The sequence below is a fragment of the Onychostoma macrolepis genome, chromosome 07 (assembly GCF_012432095.1).
Source record: "Onychostoma macrolepis isolate SWU-2019 chromosome 07, ASM1243209v1, whole genome shotgun sequence".
In the NCBI taxonomy this organism is placed as follows: Eukaryota; Metazoa; Chordata; class Actinopteri; order Cypriniformes; family Cyprinidae; genus Onychostoma; species Onychostoma macrolepis.
The window spans coordinates 27715155-27740843 of NC_081161.1; the positions used below are offsets into that span (position 1 = coordinate 27715155).

The 25689-nt window shown below is 41.2% G+C and overlaps 1 protein-coding gene across 5 annotated transcripts in view; it reads right to left on the minus strand.

The window, feature by feature from the left end:
- Positions 1-25689, minus strand: part of LOC131543663 (dipeptidase 2-like) — a 33815-nt gene that overhangs the window by 2819 nt on the left and 5307 nt on the right. For 3 of the 5 annotated variants that reach the window (XM_058781225.1, XM_058781224.1, XM_058781223.1), the window contains 15 exons: positions 9617-9749; positions 9343-9476; positions 8706-8816; positions 8279-8469; positions 7935-8026; positions 7722-7751; positions 5675-5823; positions 5357-5483; positions 4839-4968; positions 2477-2618; positions 2206-2275; positions 1263-1439; positions 1004-1088; positions 857-932; positions 370-505 (listed from right to left, as the gene is read on the minus strand). In XM_058781225.1, coding sequence (XP_058637208.1) covers positions 370-505; positions 857-932; positions 1004-1088; positions 1263-1439; positions 2206-2275; positions 2477-2618; positions 4839-4968; positions 5357-5483; positions 5675-5823; positions 7722-7751; positions 7935-8026; positions 8279-8469; positions 8706-8816; positions 9343-9476; positions 9617-9749 — 1783 coding nt within the window. Of the gene's footprint in view, positions 1-369; positions 506-856; positions 933-1003; positions 1089-1262; positions 1440-2205; positions 2276-2476; positions 2619-4838; positions 4969-5356; positions 5484-5674; positions 5824-7721; positions 7752-7934; positions 8027-8278; positions 8470-8705; positions 8817-9342; positions 9477-9616; positions 9750-17257; positions 20062-25689 lie in introns of those variants that run through there. The other 2 variants (XM_058781227.1, XM_058781226.1) reach the window with 2 other exon arrangements.

A 25689-nucleotide genomic window follows, 5' to 3' on the forward strand; every position in this document is an offset into this window, starting at 1 on the left:
CTGAGGAACAAGATAATGTAAGAATGTGCGTGAGAAAGTTCAGACAACATTTCAGCTGGGATGTCTTATGGAGTTATCCAATTCCAAAAACAAAGAACAGCCAAAGAGATGACCTTTACAGAGTTAAAAGCTTTGAGATATTTACAGAAATCCAAAATGAGATTCACAGGTGCTGTTTGTGACCAAAGTGACCAGTGGTCAGTGGTTGAGAAAACAATATCACAACAAACCTATGTTTGCTATGTTATGTTTACTCATTTCAATTGCAAGGGTGGGTGTATATTATATTTATACTGCCCCTAAAGAGGTCAAGATTTATACATATCTTAACTGACCTAATTGAACTGGGAACTGAATTCATTTCCTGACCTGCTCAACCTTTCGGAACACTCTGAGGAAGTTCAGTCTTAGCACTCCCGACAGCTCTTCCTCAGTCCAATTCCTTGATATCAGCTCCTCAATCAGTGCTGGATATTTGGAGACATCCTCCAGGCCTTTAGGGAATCTGTAATAATACAGACACACATAAACACTTGCACACAGACATACAGACAAGGGCCACAGACACAATCTGCATGCTTTTCTTTGTGGTTCTTGGGGATATGAATTCTTCTGAATTGATTGAAATATTGTACAATGTGTTAACTGGTGCTGAGAGTACTACAATGTTATTGATAGCTAAAAAATTGAAATGTAAAATTTTTGTTTAAATTCTGCAGAAATCTACAATCTTTTCTGCAGAATTCTGCAAGCATGGATTCTGTGGAGGTACGATAAAGTGTGAGCAAAGAAGTGTGTGTAAACAAAAATTCTGCAACATCAATACAGATGAGATGTAGATGAGATGTTAACTTGCCCTTGTGCCCCATCAAAGTCTGCTCCAATCCCAATGCTTTCAGCTCCAATCACCCGCTTTAGATGATCAAAATGATCTAAAATTATACATTTCAAATTAAAACTAAAATAAAGAAAACAAAAGAAAAAAAGAAATCTAGTGCCTTACCAGCCACAACAGACACGTTTGCGTTATTTGAACACGCTACAAAACTGCTGTAGAAGTTCACCATGATAAGCCCGCCATTTTCTTTCTAGAAAGAAAGCAAAGTTTGTTCTTTTCAAAATATCATACATTTCATACTGGTAAAAGTAGACAAAAACTACTTAAATTAAAGTTTTTTTTATTGTCAAAACACATGTGCCATTTCCATCACTGTCTTTTTTTGGCATTTTGGAGTTGGGGGGTCTACAAAAGGAGCTCTCACCAGCAGCAGCAGCTGGTCATCAGGTACGTTACGAATATTGTTACAGATAGCATGAGCTGAGGAGTGGCTGAAAATAACCGGAGCAGTAGAATGTTTCAGCACAGCTCTGGCTGTCTCCCACGAGCTATGGGACAGATCAACCAGCATTCCCAACCTGTTCATCTCATTCACCACTGCCTGGGAAGAGTCGATTAGAGAATGATTCAATTCATTAATTACCAGAGTAAAGCAGTTAGTTCTGATCCACTTAGTTCAATTCAACATATCAGGGTAGTTAGGGTAAATTTGTAGAACTTTATCCCATTTGGATTTTTGCTGTGTATTCTATGAGGTAAATCACAAATAATAAGTGCCAAAGTGAATTCCAATACAAAATAGGTTCTGATATTAGTCATGTTATACTTCAAAAACAAAGTAAATGCATCACAATCATTTATGAAGAGCGTGAAGAGTGTGCAGACGTTTTTCCCATGTACTTAATTCATATAACATAATAGGCTCACTGTGCGCAATATTGTAATGATATATGTTGAATAGTTGTCTTTTATATGTCATGCGTACAAGTTTGTCAGCAATTTTAACACATATGCTCCAGATTTTTTTTTCCTCAAAGGTAATGATGATCTACTGTGCAAATAGGATATGCAAATCACCATCTTGAATATCTTAGTAACTCCAGGATCGAAGCCATTTTTAAGCAAAAAAAAACAAACAAAAAACTGCCTTTGAACTTTCAGTAATTTTTGTCTCTAGACTTAAGGTTCAAAAAGGGGACACAAGACAGGGATTTCCAAATATAGAAGAGAATGAAAGAGGCCTTTAATACCAGGTCAAATTCCCCACTAAATACAAGAGTAACTTTGATTCAACTATCTTGCATTGAACTTTATCTTTATCCGTTTTACATTTTTTATTGACCACTGATTCATCAAGAAAAACTTACCTTGCCAAAATCTGTCAGGCTGTTATTCTTCTGCTGGTAATATGTGTAATAACTAGATGAGCTCTCAGCCCTACACATGACATTATTGGAGAAAAATGAATAAATTTAACTATATGAAATGGACCAATCAAAATTCAGGGACAGTATGTCTTGAAGTATGCAGTATAAATTGTATTTGTGCTCCTCTCTCAATTCAGTATTAAAACTTGTTTGTTTAAATGCACAGATTATTTTTATTAGTTTATGCTGTATATGTATGGTGAATATTTACCATGGGGTGTTGCAGTTGTGTGTGAGGGCCATGGATCTTACTCCAAGCTGGTAAAACATGCGTAGTGCTGCTAAACTGCTGTCGATGGAGTGGCCTCCCTCTACACTGATTAGACATGCGATTTTTGTACTATTCCTCATTCCTTAAACACAAACAAATTGTTTATTAATAGTTTAAAGACACAAACATATAAAACAATGTGTAATCCTTTTTCCCTCTTCTCTCCACAACAGTAATAATCTGAGCACAATGGACATTAGTGCTTTTATTTATCCCTGTAAAATGAAGTGAACAGACAACGTGCAGTGATCATGGCTGAGTACAACTTATCTGTTTCTAAGCCAGGCACTTGTCATTTGGCTGAAACTACCTGACATTCTTCAATCTCCAAGAAAAACAAAAACAAAACAACACGTCTAATATCATGTTTCAAGTCTTTGGTCTTTCTACATTATGTTACACAACATCAATACCAGGTACTACCCTTATTTCACAAAGAACTCTTGCAGACACTTCTATAAACTACTGTTCAAACGTTTGGGGTCGGTAAGTTTTTTTTGTTTTTTGTTTTTTAATTCAGCTGGCATTCAGTGACATTCATCATGCACTAAACTGATCATAAGTAATAGTTTCTAATAAACATCTTTTTATATAAAACAATTTCCAACATACACTGTTCTTTTGAACTTTCTATTCATCAAAGAATCCTGAAAACAACGTATCATGGTTTTAACAAAAATATTAACTGTTTTCAACATTGATAATAACAAGAAATGCTACATTTTATGTAACTTGACAAATGTTCCATTTTTAAAATATATTAAAATAGAAAACAGTTGTTTAAATTGCAATAATATTAAACAATACTACTGTTTTACTTATTTTGTTCAAATAAATGCAGCCTTGGTGAGCATAAAGAGAATGTTTTTCAAAAACATTAAAATGTCAACCCCAAACTTTTGGAAGGTAGTGTATGTGATATGTGAAATGCAGTCTAAATGTTTGGCAGTGTTACGTATGGAAAGAACTGATCCAATCATGTTGAGTGAGGATATCCTCAGGCAGGTAGCTGTGAAATTGCATATAGTCTCTTCTCCTTTCACTTACACAACAAGTGTAGGCAAGAATCTTGTTAATTTGGAATTTACTGGAGATAATTTACAACATCTCCGGATATGGACTTCCGAAGGAACTTTCATGCCATTCAAATTTTTATTTTTAAACTTTCCCTGAAGAGACTAAGTTTTATCATCACTTACCCACCTTCATGAGATTCTAAACCTGCATGACACTTCGGTGGAACATGAAAATAGATATTCTGAAGAATGTTTTGGGGACCACTGACTTGCAATGTATGGTGAAAAAAAAATAATTCTCCAAATACCTTTTTATATTCAGCATAAGACAAAAGTCATGATAAATGATGATAGAATTTTCATTTTTGTGTGAACTTTCCCTCAAAGCAACAAACTGCTAGAAGATAAGTGATATAATTGACAGCCTCTGTTCAGCTGGCAGGAACAACACTTTTGACTTTTTCATTGATTATGATTAACACATTGAGAAATAAAAGACATGTCTGTACTAGAAGCAATCAGTCATTGGAAGACAAAACTGTAACAAATGTCATAGTTTTCTACCAGCAATAGATCTCCCTCAAAATTGAAAAAGCCTATAAACATTAATATTACAGCAAAAGGATATTACATTAATTCCCTAAACTGTTCAATATAAAGTTGAAAACTTCAAAACAGGCCCATCTCTATGTCAAATCGCTGAGGGTGCTTTTTTTTTTTAGTGACGGTGCTTTAACCTTAATATATAGACTAACCCTAGGCTATATAAAGGTTTTAGTGTCGTCCATTGCTATTGCACAAAGAACGCTCTGATATAATCACCAAAAAGCTGTCATGCATCTTAGTTCATCGTGATCTCACAAAGTTACATTATAGTCAATGAAGGTCTCTATGTTGCACAACGAATCTCTTATTTACACTGCGCCTACACTTTGTTATAATGAGTAGATTCGTACTGACCACAACACTTGCAAAAACTCCGGCGATCTGAGCAGTGAGTGGATTCTTAAATGGCTCTGACTGACTGTTGTGTACAAGAAATAAACAGATATGTCTGTGACTGGCTATTACTCAACGCTGCAAAACAAGTTGAAATAGAAACCAATCTCACACAAACCTTAACGCACTGGATAGTTTGCCAAATCTGCAATGAAATGACATTATTACAGCTATAAGTGAGGGTGCTATTGACTTTGTTTGAGGGTGAGAACTGGGCCTGCTTCCAAATGTTCAGTCACAGCAAAGTGAAATGACTTGGTCAGGAGGAGGCTGGGGTGCAATAGTACCTTCAGCTGTGGTGACCAGTTCCATCTCTGGGTTTTCAGTACACATACGATGAATTACATCAATCTGTTCCAAGGTCAGTCTAACAGCATCTTTGTCCTGAGCTGTGCACAACACGTACGCTGAAAAAACCTAACAAATATCCAGGACTTATTTATCTCTAATCATTCACAAAATAACCAAAACAGCAAACTGGCCACTCACTTAAGGGTCAAAAATGTCTAAGAAATATGAACATTTTTGGGAGAAATGCGCAGTTTCAGTGAAATTCAGTGACTTATTAAAGAAATTATAAGAAGAGGAGAGTGAACTTTAAGATAATGGTTACAGATAATCATATACTGCTCATGGAACTGTACAATATTAGAAGCTGTGTGTGAATTTGGGGCAGAACAACCTTGTTCATCAGGCCCAGCACTTGATACACAATATACAGTATACACAAATATAGGTTTGTGACTTCAAATTTACAAATGGTTAAAGATTCGGATTATACTCAAGATCAGCCAAGAGAAATTACCTGTCCTCCAACATGGCCAGCAGTGAGGCGACGAATATCTGTAGCCAGTTTAAGATTGTTGTGCATACTGAAAGTGCTTAGTTTGTTATTATGGTGCATTCTCAGACGTAATGCCAGGTCATTGTGTCTGAGTAAAGAGAAAGAGAAGACATCACAATACCATTTGTATTGCAGTTGGTGCAACTACAACCTTCTCTAAAGCCATTTACTGTCAGTATTCTCATCTATATAATATTATAAACCAGTTATTTTTAAAGCACAGATTAAAAATAAAAATGAATGATGTGTAAATGAATGAAAGTGAAAAGTAAGTCATACCCATCAATCAGTGGATATTTTGTCATTATATCCAGTGCTCTACTGGTTTCGGATATTGCTCCATGGAGAAGTGAGAGAAGGGTGCATACGAACCACCGCATCCATGCACCTCTGATGCCTGCTTTTTTATATATTAACATCCTATGACGCTGATTTAAAAAAAAAAAAAAAAAAAAAAAGTCAAAGGATTTGTTCTAATAAAAATAATCAGAAATACAAATATTTATGACAATCGAGGGAAAAAATAGTTAGTCGTTGCTGACTAGTTCAATTACTGAGAAGTTGATTTTAAATCCAATAAAGAAATGAAATGGATGAAGGGGAGACCCAGGCTATTTGTCACGTTCAGAGGTTGTCTCAATATTTTAGAGCCTATTTATAGGCTATACATTTTTTTAATTAAAAGCTTGTTTTCGCTAGGTTATATACGGTCGTTTCAAAAGTGTCTTTTATTTGTTTCCAATATTTAAAAAAAAATGTGTTTTATATGTTACGAAACCATACTGTAACTTTCAGAATTTGTCGTAATCCCAGGATCATCCAAATTTATTTATAAACTGCAAAAATGACTCCTTCCTAACTTTACCCCGGCAACAGGATATAGTCAGCAAAACCCACAGGCCACTTCACTGATAGTGTAACGTTATCTGTAGATCTGCTGCCAAAAACGTCGACCTGTGGTATCTTTTTAATGTTTTACTAACATGAAAATGTTATTGAGCATACAGCTTAAAAACATTATTTTATGTCAACCAAATGTAGTGTGAACACGCCTTGCTATTAAACAGTGCATTCAATTAACTGCATTTTATTTCTTGGACCAAAGTTCAACATTAATTTAATACATACGTGTACGTATCCTTACAGTAAACCTAACTGTCTAAACACCGGGAGAAAAAAAGTAGTGAATAACAAAATGTGTTAGAAATCCGGATCTCCCCTAACGTTACTCCGTTATGTCAAATAGTATCAAGCACGACTCAAACACAGTATAGTCTATTATAAATACCATTATTACTCACAGCGTCAGGAGGCTTGCTTTAAAGTTGGCTACTCGTGAACGTGAAGAGATGTTTATGCTGTGTGGAGTAATGTGTTATTCTGTGCGGAACTTGTTGTTCTATAGACTAGAGTATGTCTCGGTTTAAAACTCTTGGTGCTTTACCCTTCGGAGAAGTGTCGCCCTCTTCCGCGTGGTCTTCGTACGCACATAAACACTGACATGAATGAACTGTAATTGGAAGCACGCAAGAAAAACACTAGCCTTCGGAAAAACAAGTGTTCTGTCTGACTTTGCCACCCGCTTTAACATATGTTTGATAAATGAATTAGTTTCATATACATAAATTACAAAGATTAAAAAGTTGTCTTGTTCTCAGAAAACACAATGTATGATGAGTCGAAAGTTATACAATCAATCAAAAAATGTTTGATTTATTAAAGCTTAAATGGAAAAAAAGTCTAAAAAAAAATGACATTAAAAATATAGATAATGCGAAACCACTATGTAACATGCTGACTATCATTTAAAAAGGAGTCTACAACAGAGCTTGAGCTTAAAATTGTGCAAATGTCAAATCCATCACACTACGCAGCTCAACATACACACGAATTATGTGAATTAAAAAAATAAATAAAAATAAACACCTTTACTTGGCTGTAAGAGGTAGCTGTTTTTATGAAGAAAATAATTTCTTCAGTTATTCTACTAGAGCTCATTTATATAAAGAAATATAATAAACATTGTATTTTTATTTTCAGATCTTCTTAGCACTTTAAAACTGTTAACGTTGCACTTGCACAGTGCCATCAAGAAGTTCAAAGGGAAAGGCAGACTATGCCTTATAGTGCAAATACACACTTTTCTACAGTCTTCCTTAAAATGTATTTGTCATCAAACAACTTAAGCCGACAGTGTCTTTTTTTTTTTTTTTTTAAACCAGCTCAGGTCTCAGTGAGCTGTCAGGAGAGGCACTAAGAAATGCAGTCAGTGGTACATTCTTCTTCATTTTAGAATCTTTAGAATTGACTACTCTGGTAGGTCTACCTGATGAAACATCTCTTCCTCCTGGTGTACCTGAAAACCAGTAAATGGATAATGGCAATCAGATAAAAATGTGAACTTTTAGCTAACTATTTTCAACTATATGGTAACAATTTTTTTTTTTTTTTTTTTTTGGTAAATATGGTATGGCATAATATGGTAATTATTTCAACAGAAAACGATTTTTATGGACAATGTAGATTCTCACTTTATTACCTGTGAGTCGTCTGCCTGCAGTAGAATAATCATATTAGAAGAGTGCACAAATTCAACTGTAAAGCCAGGTAGCCAGTTAGCAATCTGGGAACCTGTAAAAATAAAATGGTTTTACTCTATATGGCAAGGTGAATCCAAATAGGTACCCAAAACAAAATAACCCTAAAGTATGAATATAAAATAACTTCAGAGGAAAATGTCTAACATTCTCATTTAAAGCAGCATTCAAACATAATAAAAAGCAGATACACCCATATTGACATTTTGAAGTCTTCAGATGTGACCACAGCACCATTAGGGCAATAAGAAGAATTACTATATACAGTGGATAATTTTCAGTGTACCATGAAAATGGAAGAGGTGACTGTGGTGATTGATTGGAGGTCTGTTTGTATTTGGCACAGCAGCTGGGCCCGAACTGAGTGACAGTGATGCCCCCTCCTGCTCATTTCTGGTATGACCGCCACTTATATTTACAGACATCCTACATGTGGGACATGACATATCCTGCTCTAGCCAGGAAAGCAAGCATGACCTGAAAACACACACAGGTACCAGCATCTTGGAGACCATTTAAAGAGATTTCCTGGGAAATTGTCTGATATATTTCCACAACAAAGCATAATACTTTATTAGAGTCACCCATTCAGCTCAGTGCTGCATGACAGATTATATTCAAATACTGTAAAGGACTTAGCCATCATCTAGGGTGGATAAGTAATTCTTTGTAACTAATAAATCCTTCTCTATCTGTAATGTGAGTTTTCATACTTGTGGAAAAGGTGCCCACAGGGTAGTTTGTATGCTGTGTACATCTTTTCCCAGCAGACAGCACATCTGTCATCATGAGATGCCAGCTCTTCCATTGTAGCCATAGAAAACCTGCCAAGAGACATTATAATTCAGGAGGCCCATCATTTCTCACTTCATTACTGCCAATTGCCAAAACAGAGGGCACATATAACAGCTGTTACTTTACTCATGTACAAAAATAAACCAGTATACAGCATAACAATACACTACAGGGAGAAACAGAGTTTGAGAAACTTAAACTGACATTTCAGTATCATTAAGTGTGACACATTTTCACATTTATTAACATCATAAAGCTATAAATGTGTTTTTTTAATTATAATTTTTTTTTTTTTTGTTGTAAATTTTAATATATATTTATGACACCACACTATATATTATATTACCTTGGCACCAAATTACAAAAATCTAACACTGCTATGAGTGCCAGTGTTTCTAAATCATGGTACATTTTAAACATTTCTGACTGCATTTTTTTCCCCCCACATTTGGAACAGTGTGGAGATTTTTTTCTTTTCGTGTTGGAGCATTGCTGTAGTCTCTTATTCACCACTATTTACCCAACTATGGTGAGGAAGGCTTAAAAGTCCCTTACCTCTTGTCCAAAACATCATAAATATGCAGGTAGTTTTTGTGATGATGTAACCTGCGTTGCATTTCCTGAGACAAGAAATGTAACTGTCTCAGTATAATAAAATCAGCCACAGAGAACCAATTATTTCCATAGAGCTGAAAAAGAGACAGGCAAAAATGCTAAAAATATATGATTTAATAGTAATAAAACAACTAAATATTCCTCTCTCAATGGTTCATAATTAATTGTTTAAAAAATAAAAGTTTAAAAACCAACAACAACATGATTGTCTCACCAGCATGTGGATATGATGCATCATATTTAGGAAAAGAATGCCCATCTCCATGACAAAGTCTGTGTAATAAATACAGGTCTCTTTATCTTCCCATGAACCTTCACAGATCAGGTCATACAGGTGAATTGTGTACCTGAACAAAGGGAGATGTCATTTATAGCAGGCACTCAGCTTAAAGCAGATAATAAGGTATACTGTATCCTATAAATGCACAGAACAATGGCATTCCAGTCACCTCTTATGGGTCTTTATTTCAATATGTACTTTCCTTCTGTTAAAGGGGTCCTATTATGCTTTTTCACTTTTTGAATTTTAGTAAGTGTGTAGTGTTTGGCCATAAAAAAAGATCTACAAAGTTGCAAATCTCAAAGTACACTCCAAAAGGGTGGGGGTGGGGGGGGAGATCCTTTTCAAGGACTACAACGAACGGCTTGTTTGGACTTACAGCGTTGTTGTGACATGACAAAGCGGCCCATTAGAATATCATTAAAATAAATCCTGCCTACGGAAATTCAAATGGTTGGGCGGTGGAGAGGGACGAGCTCGTGGTTAGAACGCTTGGTTGAGTGCATCAGACGAAGTGCTGTAGCCTCAAGTTTTTGCAAGTTATTACACATGCACCTGAATAATTATGTATGTAAATATGTATGTTACAATTATCAGACAATTCTGGATGTCATTTTCATCTTGCATGTAATCTCTGATAAAGCAACTTTTGTGAGCGGAGCGCTGCTTTGTGTACAGCCTTACCGGGGAAACTGCTAGGGATGTGCGGATCGATCCTAATATCGATAGTATCGATACCAACGTTGATACTAGTCTGATTAGATCGATACTTTAGGTTAATTTTCTCTCCTCTACACTTAATATATTGCTTAATACATTCAACAAAGAATAGACATGATGTCTGTGTGTTTATATACCGCTCTTTTCACGTCTCGTATGCAAACATTACTGCTCCTCCCTGCTTTAGTGTTTTGTTATGCCATCACGTGACTCAGCGGCTCCAAGCGCAAGCGGATATTGGCTACAGCGAGAGATGCAACGGTACAAATTCGCTACTGTGGCAACAGCACCAAACTTATTCACCTTTTTCAATGTGGAAGTAAGCTTTTTTTCATAGACTGAACGTGCGAGATGTCCACTTCATTAGGCACGGTAGGGAAATCACGAGAAAAATAACAGGTAAAATTGTTTGTGCGATCCACCGTGTGTTTATAATTAAGACAATTCATTAAAATCATATGGTAAGAAACACCAGTTTGCAATACCAAGCAAGCAGCAAAACGAGCTGTTTTGTACAGTTAAAAATTGCTGGAAGCGGATGAGACTGGAAGCCAGACCCATTAAGTTTACCGAATTTGGCCTTTTTATACAGTATTACAGTCTTCAACCATTAAGCCAAATAGTTTTTCTCTTTATAAAGGTTTTCTATCAGAGGAAAACACTTAACATGCATGCACTTTGCGTTCATATCCTGGGCTGCTTGCCTGCATATAGTTTGCATCATCAGTTTACTGAGTAGGCCTTTCAATATTACTTTCTTAATGCATTAGGCCACGTTAAGTTTTTTTTTTTTCCTCTCTTTATAACTCTGCTTAACACGAAACTTTACGCATTGCTTTCATATTCTGGGCTCCTCTGCTTGCAAACTCCTTTCAGAAAGGCAAATAATATCCACATAGCTTTAAGGTTAATGTAATATTTTAGTCATATCAACATAAGTTATTGTTCATCTTCAAAGTGTAATTGGTCATTTAAATGTATGTTATTAAAAGAGGGGGTATCTGTATCAGCGATATTTGCCCTGTATTTACTTGGTATTGGATCAATACCAAAATTTGCAGTATCGCACACCCCTAGAAACTAGAGCCCTGCACGGGCCTAAAATTTAGGCCCTAGCCCGGCCCTGGCCCGAGACGCTCAGGCCCTAGCCCGGCCCGTGTCCAACAGCTCATCAGAATTCTCGGCCCGAGTCCGACCCGAGCCCGTCTTTTTTCCCCCTTCTCCCAAAACAGCTTATCTACTACTGTTTCAGCTATTAAAATAGTTCAGTTTTGTATGAAATGGCAAAGTGATTGTGTTTCGTTATTTTATTAAGTTAATTTAGAAAAACGTTTGGAGTTTTTTTATTCGTTAAATGTACGTTTTTGTTTTTTAAAGTAACGACCAAGCGGCCAGCGGCAGACAGCGAGTTGATCATGGCCTATCCTATGTTTGATCAATTTAGCTTCCTCAAATCATCACTTCTCTAAAATTAAATCTATAATTATAAAACAGCTCCACAATGTTAGTTTAAACGCTTGACCTAGATAAATGTGCACTGATGCATATCCAGTAGTTTGTGCAGAGAGTGGAAGCTGAAGTGCACTCACAATATCAACAAAATGTGCTTTTATAAAAAAAGAAAAAGAAAAAAAAAGCAGTTTCGGTTTTGAGCAAGCTGAGCGCTTCTGAAAAACCGAAACACAGCATATAGCCTACTTGCCACACTGACTTGATAAATACAGTATCTATAGAAAGCTTTGAATTACTACTTTAAAAAGAAATAATTCGAATCGAAAACAAAAACTCTTTCATTATAAAATCCCTAAAGATGCATTTCTCTCTAATGGCGCATCCAGTGAGGAGATGGCGAGTCAGGATCATCATCAAATGCATGGCTGATCAAAATGCAGCTTTTCGAAGCATTGGGAACTTTTGTAACTCCACGCCCAACTTCTCCCTGATGCTCTGCATGGTCAACTATCACCTGTATGCTAATGCCTGCATGCGTTGCGCATTGCTTAGGCGATGTATAATATTTATAATATAATCAGTATTTAATACGGTAGCCATGTGTGCTCTCTTGCGTATATGGGCACAATAAAATGAGAGAAGCTAAATGAGCCTGAGTCCGACCCGAGCCCGATCTATAAAAAGAAATAAAAAATGGCCCGACCACTAATAATAATAATAATAATAATATTATATATATATATATATATATATATATATATATATATATATATATATATATATATATATATACACACACACACACACACACACACACACACACACACTACCATTCAAAAGTTTTTCCCTACAGTATAAATTCTGGGTACCTCTTGTTCTTTGAAACCACAATAATGGGGAAGACTGCTGACTTGGCAATGATCCAGAAGACGAACATTGACACCCTCCACAAAGAGGGTAAGTCACAGAAGGACATTAATGAAAGGTATGGCTGTTTACAGAGTGCTGTATCAAAGCATATTAAATGCAAAGTTGACTGGAAGGAAGAATTTGGGTAGGAAAAGGTGCACAAGCAACAGAGATGACCGCAAGCTTGAGAATACAGTCAAGCAAAGCCGATTCAAACACTTGGGAGAGCTTCACAAGGAGAGAACTGAAGCTGGAGTCAGTGCATCAAGAATCACCACGCTCAGACGTCTTCAGGAAAAGGGCTACCAAGCCACTTCTGAACCAGAGACAACGTCAGAAGCATCTTAACTGGGCTGTGGAGAAAAAGACCTGGACTGTTGCTCAGTGGTCAAAAGTCCTCTTTTCAGATGAAAGTAAATTTTACATTTCATTTGGAAATCAAGGTCCCAGAGTCTGAAGGAAGAGTGGAGAGGCACAGAATCCATGTTGCTTGAAGTCCAGTGTGAAGTTTCCACAGTCAGTGATGATTTGGGCTGCCATGTCATCTGCTGGTGTTGGTCCACTGTTTTTCTGATGTCCACAGTCAACACATCCATCTACCAGGAAATTTTAGAGCACTTCATGCTTCCTTCTGTTGACAAGCTTTATGGAGATGCTGATTTCATTTTCCAGCAGGACTTGGCACCTGCCCACACTGCCAAAGGTACCAAAAGCTGATTCAATGACCATAGTGTTACTGTGCTTGATTGGCCAGCAAACTCGCCTGACCTGAACCCCATAGAGAATCTATGGGGTATTGTCAAGAGGAAGATGAGAGACACCAGACCCAACAATGCAGATGAGCCGAAGGCCACTATCAGAGCAACCTGGGCTCTCATAACACCTGAGCAGTGCCACAGACTGATCGACTCCATGCCACGTCGCATTGCTGCAGTAATTCAGGCAAAAGGAGCCCCAACTGAGTATTGAGTGCTGTACATGCTCATACTTTTCATTTTTATACTTTTCAGTTGGCCAAGATTTCTAAAAATCCTTTCTTTGTATTGGTCTTAAGTAATATTCTAATATTTTGAGATACTGATTTTTGACTTTCATGAGCTGTAAGCTCTAATCATCAAAATTAAAAGAAATAAACATTTGAAATATATCAGTCTGCATGTAATAAATGAATATAATATACAAGTTTCACTTTTTGAATGGAATTAGTGAAATAAATCAACTTTTTGATGATATTCTAATTATATGACCAGCACCTGTAGAAGACCAAGAGGCGAAACTGAGTTTTGTGTAACAGCCACTAGGTGGCACAGTAGCCATTTTGGGGTTAAAATTCCAACTGGACAACAGCACAGATACTGTAATGGAGCTGACGAGATGAGAGGCGTGCGGATCCGCGTGCAAGCTTTTATTAATAAACAGTCAAAAACACAGGCAGGGTCGAACAACAGCAAACAGGTATGGCACAAGCAAGACAAAAGAGCAATCCTAAATGGGCTTGAGTCAGACGACAGCAAACGTAATCCAGAGGGCTTGACAAGAAGGGTAATCCGTAAACGTGAGCATAAATCCAGGCGAGGAGCAAACAGTCCAAAACAGCAAGCAAAGGGTTAATCCAAGATACGTGGCAAGAATCAGGGACCAGGAAAACAGGCAAGGCAAGACTATGACTAGACTATGAAAACTAGAGCAGGCTCCATAAAGTATCAGCTATCACAGTGATTAACGCTAAACAATACTCGGCGATCAGAACGAGGAAGTCCAAGGCTTATAAATATATTGTTACGTCTTAAGTGTCTAGGGGTTTAAAGAGAATGTAACAATATTAAGGGTTTAAGGAGAGCATTTGCCTGAGCCCCTGCCACACAACAAAGTTTTATTCACAGCTCAGAGAGTACACAATATCTTCCAAACAAAGGGAAGTTAAATTAAAGGGAAGCAAAAACTTCAGGAGGGGAAACATTGCCAAAATAACAAACAAAAGCACTTCTACTCTGGGGGTTAAATTCTTCCTAAACCTGTCAAATAAAAGGAAGTCAACAACAAAATTATACTCTCACTCCCTGTTTAATCGTCAAAACAGGAGAAAACGGGTGCAGTCCAAAAGAAGAAAGTGCCCACCTCCCTACAGCTTCCAAAAGGGTAACAATCAATCAAGAGAGTACAGCTTAAGCTGCTGGTAGCAGAGAAAATGCAAAATAAATGCTAAACAGCAAAGCTGTAGGCTAAGTGTCTTGCGATATCTGGCTCAACAAAGAGCACACAGGTTAGCTAGCTCCTAGCACCAACAGTCAACAGTTCTTCAGATTAGTGAAGATAACAACCATTCAGAACTCCAAAAGGCTTCAACAAAGTTGAGCAGGGCTGGACACAGTACATGCTATGGAGAGAAGTTCTCCACTTCTCTTCTTCTTCTTCTTCTTCTTGAAATTTATTGGCGGTTGACAAACAACAAAATGGTGTATTTCCACCACCAACTGGTATGGAGTGTGGATCAAAATTACTACCTTCCCCTTTTTATTTTATTTTTTATTTATTTAACTTTTATTTTTTATATTCTCTCCCACAAATTTGTTATTTTAAGGTACTGAAAAATAAAACTATAGCATTCATTCCCCGAATTATTTTGTAATATATCTCTCAGTTTAAATCACACTTTTATTTTTTCTAAATTTTCCTTTAAAATCTGTCTTTCAGTTTCATATTTCTGACAATACAAAATAACATGTTCCACTGATTCTTCTGGCCCACAAAATTCACACCTTACTGTATCATGTTTACCCATTTTATAAAGTGTCACATTTAATCTTGTGTGTCCAAATCTCATCCTTGATATTACTATTTCCTCTCTCCTGTTGTTCCCTGCACTTCTCATCTCTCCCACTTTCCTTTGAATTCTGTAAAACCATCGACCTTTTTTCTCTTTATCCCATTGTTTTTGCCACCTTTCTTCAGTCTTTTTTTAATAATACTCTTGATTTCACTCTTTTCTCCACTTCTCAGGGTTCTGCTTGGCTTTTGTACTACTGCTCTCTCAGCTGGTAAGCAGGTTCAGCTGGAAAGGGCAATCAGGTACCTGCCAGGGTGGAAAGAGAAGCAGGAGACCGAGAAAGAAACAACAACAAAAAAAAAGAAAACATACCACAATACACAATGCAGTGAATATGTCACTGGACGTAACAATATATTGTACGTTTTAATCCCCTGGAACACACTACAAACATGATGATCTAGAACATGATGCATTGCTGTGTCTGTCATAATGAAATAATTAAACAATTTTGGAGAAAGTGGCTGTACATGTGTTTTTGTTTTTTACATAAAAACGTTTTTTTTTTTAGTCTTCCTCTAACGGACATTAATATAAGACAATACTGCAAAAACAGTTTACTGTCAAGCAGTTATATTTCTGTTATATATTTATTGTCCAACATTCCACATTTTTCTGTCATTAATTTAATTAATTTCATATGTTGGTATTAATTCAGTGTTTATAATGCTGATACTTGAACATGAAATATTTTCAGCCGAAGCTGACATGGTTTCTATAGAGCAAAAGGTTTTGTGAAAAAAAAAACAATATTATCCTTCTGCAATACCGGAGGCCGCACTTTCAGCACCGCACTTCTAGGACCCTAGTTTTTTGTGACAGCGCCATCTACCAAGCCGGAGAACCGCAGTCCCAGGAACGCATTTCCAGGACCCTAGTTTTGGAGGACCGAAAAAAGTGCCACTAAGGCAGTATTTCCACCCAGTTTTAACTACATTAGAATTTTAGAGTTTTTTAAAAGTTATATTACACCCAAATACTACTTTCTTTATTACAGTTAAACCTGGTTCCTAGGAATGTTGAGTATTTATTGGGTCTAAGTAGCATAATATAATAACTCAAGTAAAATAAACAAGGAATCATGGTATAGTCTTTTCAGTCACTAGATCAACCACATTTTCAAGTACAGAGGGAAGACACAAGGATGACTCTGGGGTAGATTTAAGATTGTGTATATTTTGTAAAATAATATATTACAACAGTTGAACTTGAACACACACAAAAACAAATTTGTTCATGACGTGAACCACGTAGAAAGAACTTCATGGACGACGTCTTCACTGACTCTAAGAGAGAGAAGTGAATGAAATAAGGAACATTGAGTTGAACATGTTCTACTCTCCAATTTTAAATTTCATATTTAAAAGATCTTAGTTACCACAGAGCGCACACACATATACGATCCAAAAATAATTATATCAATCTTCATACCAATTAATGTTCGTAATACTATTATCGCATAGCTACTGTTCAAAGATTTGGAAAAATTTTATTTTGATGTTGTGGGAACAAAGGTTCTTGAAACATTCATGTCAATAAAGCCCATCTGAACTGAGAAAAAAAATAATAGAGAGAGATGCAAGAAATCTGAATAGAAATAACATATTATTGACATGACTTTAAATATGTAAAGCACACGTTGTGATGTATGCAGCAGCACTACCTACCACCTGGATGCTCTCCCCTCTTTTCTCAATTGTTTCTCTATCACCCTATTCAATTCTTCCACTTCACTGAAATAGTAAATGGAGAACATAATCACTGCTAGGTTAACAGAAATACTGTTAACGCTTAAAAAAATGATACATTGGGCATTGTGTAAAAACAATTCCAATACTTGACCAATTTATTTATTTATCTTTTGTCATACTATTGCCTGCCCTGAGCTGTGTCCTTGAAAGCACTTTATATAGAGTACAGTACACAGTAAATGACACAAACTAACACATGGTATTTTAACAGTCAATTATTATGATGGCCTCTCTGTTATGTCTGACTATTAAAATGTCATATGTCTCAACCAACATTATAAAACCATGTCAAAATGAAGAGACACACTCATAACATGTATTGTGGGGTAAGGTTAAACAGGCTGACTGTGAGCACGTGACAGTTAAAACATTAAGATTATTTTAACTTAATTAAAATTGAAAAACAATGAGTAATTAGCAAGCTTTCACAACGAATGTGCTACAGTTTATTGTGCTGTCAATAATTCAACACAGGCTTATCATGCTAGCAATTCATTTTACAGCATTAGAGGCTAATATATGATGACTATGGATTCAAGACTATTTAGCAAATCACGATCACTTCGGCTACGTTAACTTTCCAATGAAATGCATCACAATTGTTTTTAATGTTAAACAAATAAAAATTGATTCACATTTGATACTCACACTCTGACTGTCATCCATCTTCGCTGGTCCTCTAATTCGGTAGGTGGCGTTGTCACTAAAAACCTAGGGTCCTAGAAATGCGGTCCTAGGACTGTGTTCCTGAAAATGCAGCCTCCGGTTTTGCAGGCAGATGCTAAAGGCAAGTACTGCTCCCTGCAGAGCCAAATGGGATGAGCTGGAGCTCTAGCTCCCCCTCGCTGGAGGTAATGGGTGGAGTTTGACCTACTCCAGCTCCACCTCTGTGAAACTAATGGGTGGAGTAATGTTTAGCTAAAGGGTAAGGGTAGGGTTAGGGTGTGGTTGGGCTGTCTACCTCCACCCATTACCTCCAGCGAGGGGAGCTAGAGCTGCAGGGAAGACAATAACCGTAATATAACCATAACCGATTATAACGTACTGACGCTTTTCTGACGTCATTTGTCGCATACGTGCTTTGTCGCGGGAGCAAATACATTAGGTGTGTTCGACTTCATGCGGCGCCATGAAAACCGATCGGCGGCTGACTTGAAGCAGTGCATGCTGGTTACAAAATTTGTCCGACTTGAACTGGCGCCGACGCCACGTCACTGTCACGTGTGGCATCAAAGTACCGCGAGAGCTTTTCCAAATTCACCACGACAACAATGACGTGTGTTTTTAACATCTTCAATTCCAATACAGCTCACAAATATTATTTTACTAGGAAAATATCACAATCGTGTGAAAAAATGGAAGTTAAGCCAAACTTTGAACATTTTATAAAAAGAGATTAAACAAATGGTACTACTACATTAGATAAAATTAAGAACAAAAAAGCAAGAAAGACCTATGAAGCTTTTTGTTACTTTAAATTGTTGTAATTTTACCCCTGGTATGAATTCACTTTACAAATTCTTATGAATGTTTATTTGTTTTTGTACTTGTTGTGAGTTGTATATGCTTGTTCAAACCTTTGTATAATTTTTGCATAATAATAAAAAAAAAAATCTGTTTTGCCACAAATCTGTTTTTAGAACAGTAAAAGTCACAATGTTATAATGAGTCACATTTAATAATAAAAAAACACTGATAAAGGCTTATTGGTATTTAAATAGTACATGTTTATGTTGAACTTTATTCTTGAACAGATGGCCCTGTATTAAGCAGTATATAAAAAGTGTTTCTGTTGCTCATGAAAACATTTCTGAAACGTCCGTGCATTTGACAAATATTGCATGTTATTCACTTCATCTGTGATAAGAGTATCCAAACACGGCGAGGGCATCACTACCGGGAGCAGAAAGAGTCCGACTTCACGTCTCCGCACAAATAAAATATGCAGGGGGTAATACAACTAAATTGAGAAATCACGTCAGCTGTTTTCACCCTGAGCTGTTAACCCTGTCAGTGCCAAGTATTTAGTATTTACTTTTGTGTATTTGTTCTAAATGCTCCTGTTGTCTTCCGTGCCCAGACTTAGTTTTGTTTGATACATTCAAGAAGCGTGTTTTCTTTGAGCAGGTCAAATTAAAAGTTCATCTCACCACACTTGTGCATAAATCACTCTTGTAAAGCTTCACACGTGTTTAAATCACTCTTTCAGACACTGCAAACTCACTCTCTCTTCACAGCGATTTAGCAACTTGTTTCTCTTCTCTTCATAGGGTGGATGTCTCAAGGATTAATGGTGTTCAGAACATGGACATGGATTCAGCGATCTTCCCAGCCGTTCACAGTTACTGTTCCTCACTGTCAACAAGATGACACACACTGCCCACAAACACAGGTTAGTCGTACACTGGTGCTGGTGAATCTTCACATGTGGTTTTCTCAGAGAAGTGAATCAATAAAGGGTGCACTTAACTTTTCCTCGGTGAATCACATGAATCCTTGTGGCGTATTCCCACTCTCTGTTCTGCCAGTCACTCTCCTTCTTTCTCCATGCAATTTCTCTCACTCACTTCGTTGCGGTGCTGTTCGTGGTTTCTTCAAAGGACTCACTTAATGAGCATGTCTCGGGGGACCCAACAATGAACACCGATCTGACATTAAACCTCAGCTTTTCCGCACTTTCCGCTGCTCACTGTCACTGCTGCACACTACTCAGAACGTCTTCTCTCCAGGCACACACACCCTCTGTCCTTCCAGCCTCTCTTTTATCCTCCTTTTTCCCGGCGGATGCTTCAATGAAGCGCCGTTATTTGCTTCAGCTGGCGCTCATTATACCCATGACGGGTAAACCCAAAGCCGGCCCGGTGTTACACCGGAAGTTCTCCCCCTAGCAACAAGTCCCATTTAATTTGTTCCGGGTTTGTTCACCCGGTGACATCCTCCCCCACCGGATCCGTTCTAGTCCCGAGAACGGGGTCCAGACTCCCATTCTCCATACCTGGTAGGAGGTACTCCTCGGGTCTCCCGTTGGGAGCGTCGAGCGGGAGCAGCGGGTTCTTCTTCCCTTGGTTCAGGAGTAGGGGCTCTAGGGAACACAGCCCAACCCACCCAAGGTGGTGCAGGGGCCACAGGCGCCGGTGGCGCCTCAGTCGCTGCAGCGGATAGTTGGGGCAAGGGCGAAGCAAATTTCGGTGCAGGATTCTCACGGGGCCAGTCTTCCCCTCTGGTCGGATGGTGTAAACGGGCTGGTCAGGCCTCTGTCGTTGTTCTACCACATAGGGCACGGTTTCCCACCGGTCACTGAGCTTCCCCTTCCCCTGGCGCCGGTTATCTCGAACCAGCACCCGTTCTCCGGGTAACAAGGGGGCCTCTCGGGCAGTACGGTCATACAGACGCTTGTTCTTCTTAGCGGCCACGTCGAGGTGCTTGGACACTTTCTCATACGCAGAGTGGAGTTGGCGGTGATGTCGGTGTACCCATTCGGTGGTGGTAGCGGGGGCCTCGGTCACTGCGGCTCCGAGTAGCAGATCTGTGGGCAGACGCACATGTCTCCCAAACATCAGGTAAGTAGGGGCATAACCCGTAGTGCTGTGGACGCTGTTGTTATAGGCCTGTACCAGGGCCGGGAGGCTATCAGTCCAGTGACCCTGGTGGTCCGCGTCCAGAGTCCCCAGTAAACTCAGAAGCGTCTGATTGAAACGTTCGCATCCCCCGTTTCCCTGTGGATGGTAAGGAGTAGTGTGGGTCTTTCTACACCCGTACAGTTGGCATAGTTCCTGGATGATACGGGACTCGAAGTTCGGCCCTTGGTCAGAATGGAGCGTCTCGGGACATCCAAAGGGCTGGAAGACGTGTCTCCATAGGGCACCGGCAGTGGTGGCGGCGGTCTGGTCCAAGGTTGGTATAGCCCAAGCGTGCATTTAGTGAACAAGTCAGTCACTACCAAGATGTTCTGGTAGCGGTCTGCTGGGCAACTTAAGGTCAGGAAGTCCATAGCCACCATATGTAACGGGCTCTGGGTCGCACCGAACCATAGGGGCCCTCACGTCTCGCCGGGACTTGAACAGCGTGCAACGGGGCATCCTTGTACATACCTCCCCACCGACTCTTCCATACCACTCCAAAAGAAGTGCCGACGCAGTAGTGATACGGTCCGTTCTTGGCCCTGATGTCCTAACTGGTCATGATAGGCCTGGAGCAACGGCTGAATTTGGGCTGCGGGCACCACCACCTGAGACACCATCTCATGGGTCCTCGAGTCCAGAACAGACCTACAGATCACACCATCTCGCAACTTCAGCCTCTTCCACTGCCCCAGAAGCTTCTTTACCCTCACCGGATGTCCCTGTCGTTCCTCCCCAGAATTTGTTCCGCTCCAGGTAGGTCCACAGGGTAGCCAGCCCTTCATCCTGCTCTTGCCGTTCCCTCCATCGATGGGGTCCCATCCCCAATTTGCTGGTATGCCTTCCGCTCGTGCTCCAGGTGCTTCCACCACTCCCACCATCAGCCCTTCTTCTGGTTCTGGCCCTGAAGTTCCCCCTTCCCTAGCTGGTGGTAATCGGGACAGGACATCGGCATTTATGTGCTCTCGGCCTGGTCGATATTGTAGCCGATAGTTGAAGTTGGCGAGCTGGGCCACCCACCGCTGCTCCACCGCTCCCAGCTTCGCGGTCTGCAGGTGCACCAGCGGACTGTTGTCGGTTACTACCAGCACTTCGGCTCCCCACAGGTAATCCTTAAACTTCTCACACAAAGCCCACTTCAGGGCCAGCAGCTCAATTTTAAAAGAGCTGTAATTGGCATCGTTCCGTTCAGCAGGGTGGAGGCTCCGACTGGCGTAGGCAATGACCCTTTCTGTCCCGTCTTGTCGTTGGGCCAATACAGCTCCCAGCCCGCTATTGCTAGCGTCAGTGTAGAGGACGAAAGGCTGGGTGAAATCGGCGTAAGCCAGAATGGGGGCCTGCAACAACTCCTGCTTGAGTCGGTGGAAGGCGGTCTCGCACTCCTGACTCCAGGTGATGGTAGGGGAACTTCGGCTCCGCGCGGTACCGGTACCGGCCAGCAGCTGATTCAGGGGTTTTGCAATTTTTGAGAAGTCCTTTATGAAGCGTCTGTAATAGCCGACGAATCCCAGAAAGGACCGTACCTGCCTTACGGTCTTCGGAGGGACCCAGCCCTGTACTGCAGACACCTTCTCCGGATCAACAGCCACTCCTGCAGCGCTCACCCGGTGCCCCAGGAACTGAACTTCTCTTCTGAGGAGCTGGCATTTCCCGGGCTGGAGCTTCAGTCCATACCGTTCCATTGCCTGGAAGACTTGCTCCAAGTGTGACAAGTGACAATTGAAGTCAGGGGAGTAGACGATCACATCGTCTAAGTAAACCAGGGCGGAGTCCATCAGCTGCCCTCCCAGGCATCGCTGCATGAGCCTCTGGAAGGTCGCAGGAGCGTTGCAGAGGCCGAAGGGCATACGATCCCATTCAAATAGGCGAAGGGGTGGTAAAGGCAGTCTTCTCGGTCCTGTTCCTCCATCCTCACCTGCCAGTAGCCACTCGCTAAGTCCAGAGTAGAGTACCAGCTGGCGCCGGTCAGTCCCGTAAGGGAATCCTCAATCCGGGTAAGGAAAGGCATCCTTCTTGGTGACCAAGTTCAGTTTCCGATAGTCTACACAAAACCTCCAAGAGCCTGTCTTCTTGCGGACCAGGACAATTGGGGCGGCCCATGGGCTGCTGCTCTCCGGATAACTCCTCGTCCCAACATTCCTTTCAGTAGGGCTCGTACTTCGTATACAAAGTCGGAGGGACTGGGCGGTATCGTTCTCGACTGGGTGGAGCGTCTCCAGTAGGAATGGTGTGCTTGACTATGTCGGTGCACCCATAGTCTTCATCGTGGGTGGAGAAGACGTGTTGCCACTTGGCCAGTAGACTCTGGAGTTTGCAGGTTTGTTCTTCGTTAGGCCCTCTCCTTCCAGGGACTCGCTCTGAAGGTGGCCCGGCATGCCCTGTGCAGTGGGACCAGGACGAGACTCCTTCTCCGCCAGGCCAACCTCGACCACTGTGGCGCTCACTTGGCAGAAGCGGACCTCCTGCTCCTCCCTCACCTGGTGGGGTCTACAGGCGTGATACGGGTCAGTCGTTGGTGACGGTACAGATGGACGGGTAAGTATTCGGGTTTCTTACTTTAACTGTGACTCGGCCCCGACGGGCTACTGTTAACCCCGAGCGACTTCAACAGTCTGGCACTCCCAGTGGGGCTCAACAAGGACACACTCTTCGGGACTATAGGCCCGCTCAGGAAGACGGACCCAGACCACAGCCTCGCTCTGGGCAGGAATGGAGACAGCGCATCGGCATGCCACCCGACCAACGCCTTCCCGATCTGGTTGGGAGCTGGCGACCCGTACTCGTCGACAGTCGGTGACGACACGTTCCCACTCTCGCTTCTCGGCTACAGAAGTGGGACGAGGAGGACCAGCCCAAACAGCTCTTCCCAGCAGTCCATGAGTACGTTCATCCCCAGCAAGGCTCGATATTCTCCCAGACAGGAGTCCCGCACAATCACTACTCCCTTCTGTGGGATCGTGGTGCCGTGGATCTCAAGGTCGGTCACTTGGTATCCGATATAGGGATGTTCAGGCCATTTGCTCCTCGCAGGGTGAGCCAGGAACTTCAGCTCCAGGTAAGTGATGGGCATCGAACAGGTCTTTGGACAGACTCTCGGAAAACAGGGTGACCTGGGATCCTGTGTCTACCAGACACCGAACACTTACTCCATTGACTTTAATCTCCACGAGGGGGCAACGTCCCACCAGGCCATCTCGTGGGGCTGAGCTCACAAAGGGGTCCATCTGGGGGGTCCCGACCACTTGACCCACAGTGGCCGGTCGTCCTAAAAACCCCCCTGCGAGTTACATCGGGAGCCGCATTGGCGGCTATAGTGTCCCGGCTCTCCGCAGTTGTTACAGATTGGGCGCCCTTGTTCATCCCACTGGAACCTGGAACTGAATGGTCGGCCGGTACGTCTTCCCGGATCCCTCCCTCCGTCAGAATATGACCGGTCTCGAGGCAAAGGCGGGGGCTCTAGCCGTCCACGGCGGAATTCTCCTAGAATAGTCTTCGAGAACTCAGCCATTTCTTCTCAAACATCCTTCATCAACTCTGCACGTAAGGCTTGTTTCCAATCCGTTGGTTCAGACGGTACTGGGGCACTCGTTCCACTTCCCGCCATACACACCGGCGACTCCACAGTCTGATGGTGATCCTGTTCCAGGGCTAGGGCCTCTTCACGTAGGTCTTCGAAGGTCAGGGCGGCGTCCCGTCGAAGCTGCAGTCTCAGACTCTGTCGCACTGGACCTTCTCGTAACCCCAACAGAAACTGGTCCCTTAATAGTGTCTCTTCATCTCCGAGGCCGTGATGCTCCCTACTCTTCAACCTGGAGAACTGCTCTCGTAATCGCAGAGCGAATGCTCGCAAGGTCTGCCCAGGTCCCTGTTTACAATTAAAAAACTGAGCCCGCAACACTGCCACGGGAGTGGAATCACCATACTGCCTGGATAGGAACTCGAAGATCGCTTGTGGAGTGGCTCGGACGGCTTCCGGTGCTGCTCGAACTTCTCTCTTCGCCTCCCCCTCGAGCGAATTCAGCACAAACTGTATCCTCTGGGCTTCTCGGAGCCCTTGCAGTCCGCCAGGTACTCCACTTGCGCTTTCCAGTCTGTCAAGCTCAACTCTGAGCCAGGCCCACTGCATTCTGGGCCCACGGGACTCCGATGAACATAGATGCTACCGGCTGCCGGGCGGCTGGCAAATCCTCGTCCGGACATCCTGGGTCCTCTGGCCGCTCAACTCCGAGTGGTAACCCTGCCGACTACGCCAAAAGTTATGTCACCGATGTTAGGGCCGAGGGTTATGTACCACACTCGGAGGAGCAGACACCAGAGGACACCAAGAGACAGACAACAGGAATAAAGTTAAAAGGTAAGTTTTATTTAGGTTAAAAGGGATAAAAGCAGGGGGGGATGGTCGTGGCTGTGGCTTTAATGAAGAGAGGGAGAGGGGTGCTGGTAGGTACTATTCCGTGCTCTTGGTAAGTATATTCTTCTCTAGGCTGCTCGTGGGACAGACAGGGGCTTCTCGTCGTGGGGCACGTTGTATAGGCTCGTGGGACAGACAGTGGCTTCTTTCATCGTAAGGCTCGTCGAATGGCTCGTGGGACAGACAGTGGCTTCTTCGTCGTGAAGACTCGTCCGAATGGCTCGTGGGACAGACAGTGGCTTCCCTCGCTCAGCTTCGTTGTCGTGCTCGTGGAGCCACCACTCCACTTCCAGCAGTAACTGCTTTTTCTTGGCTTC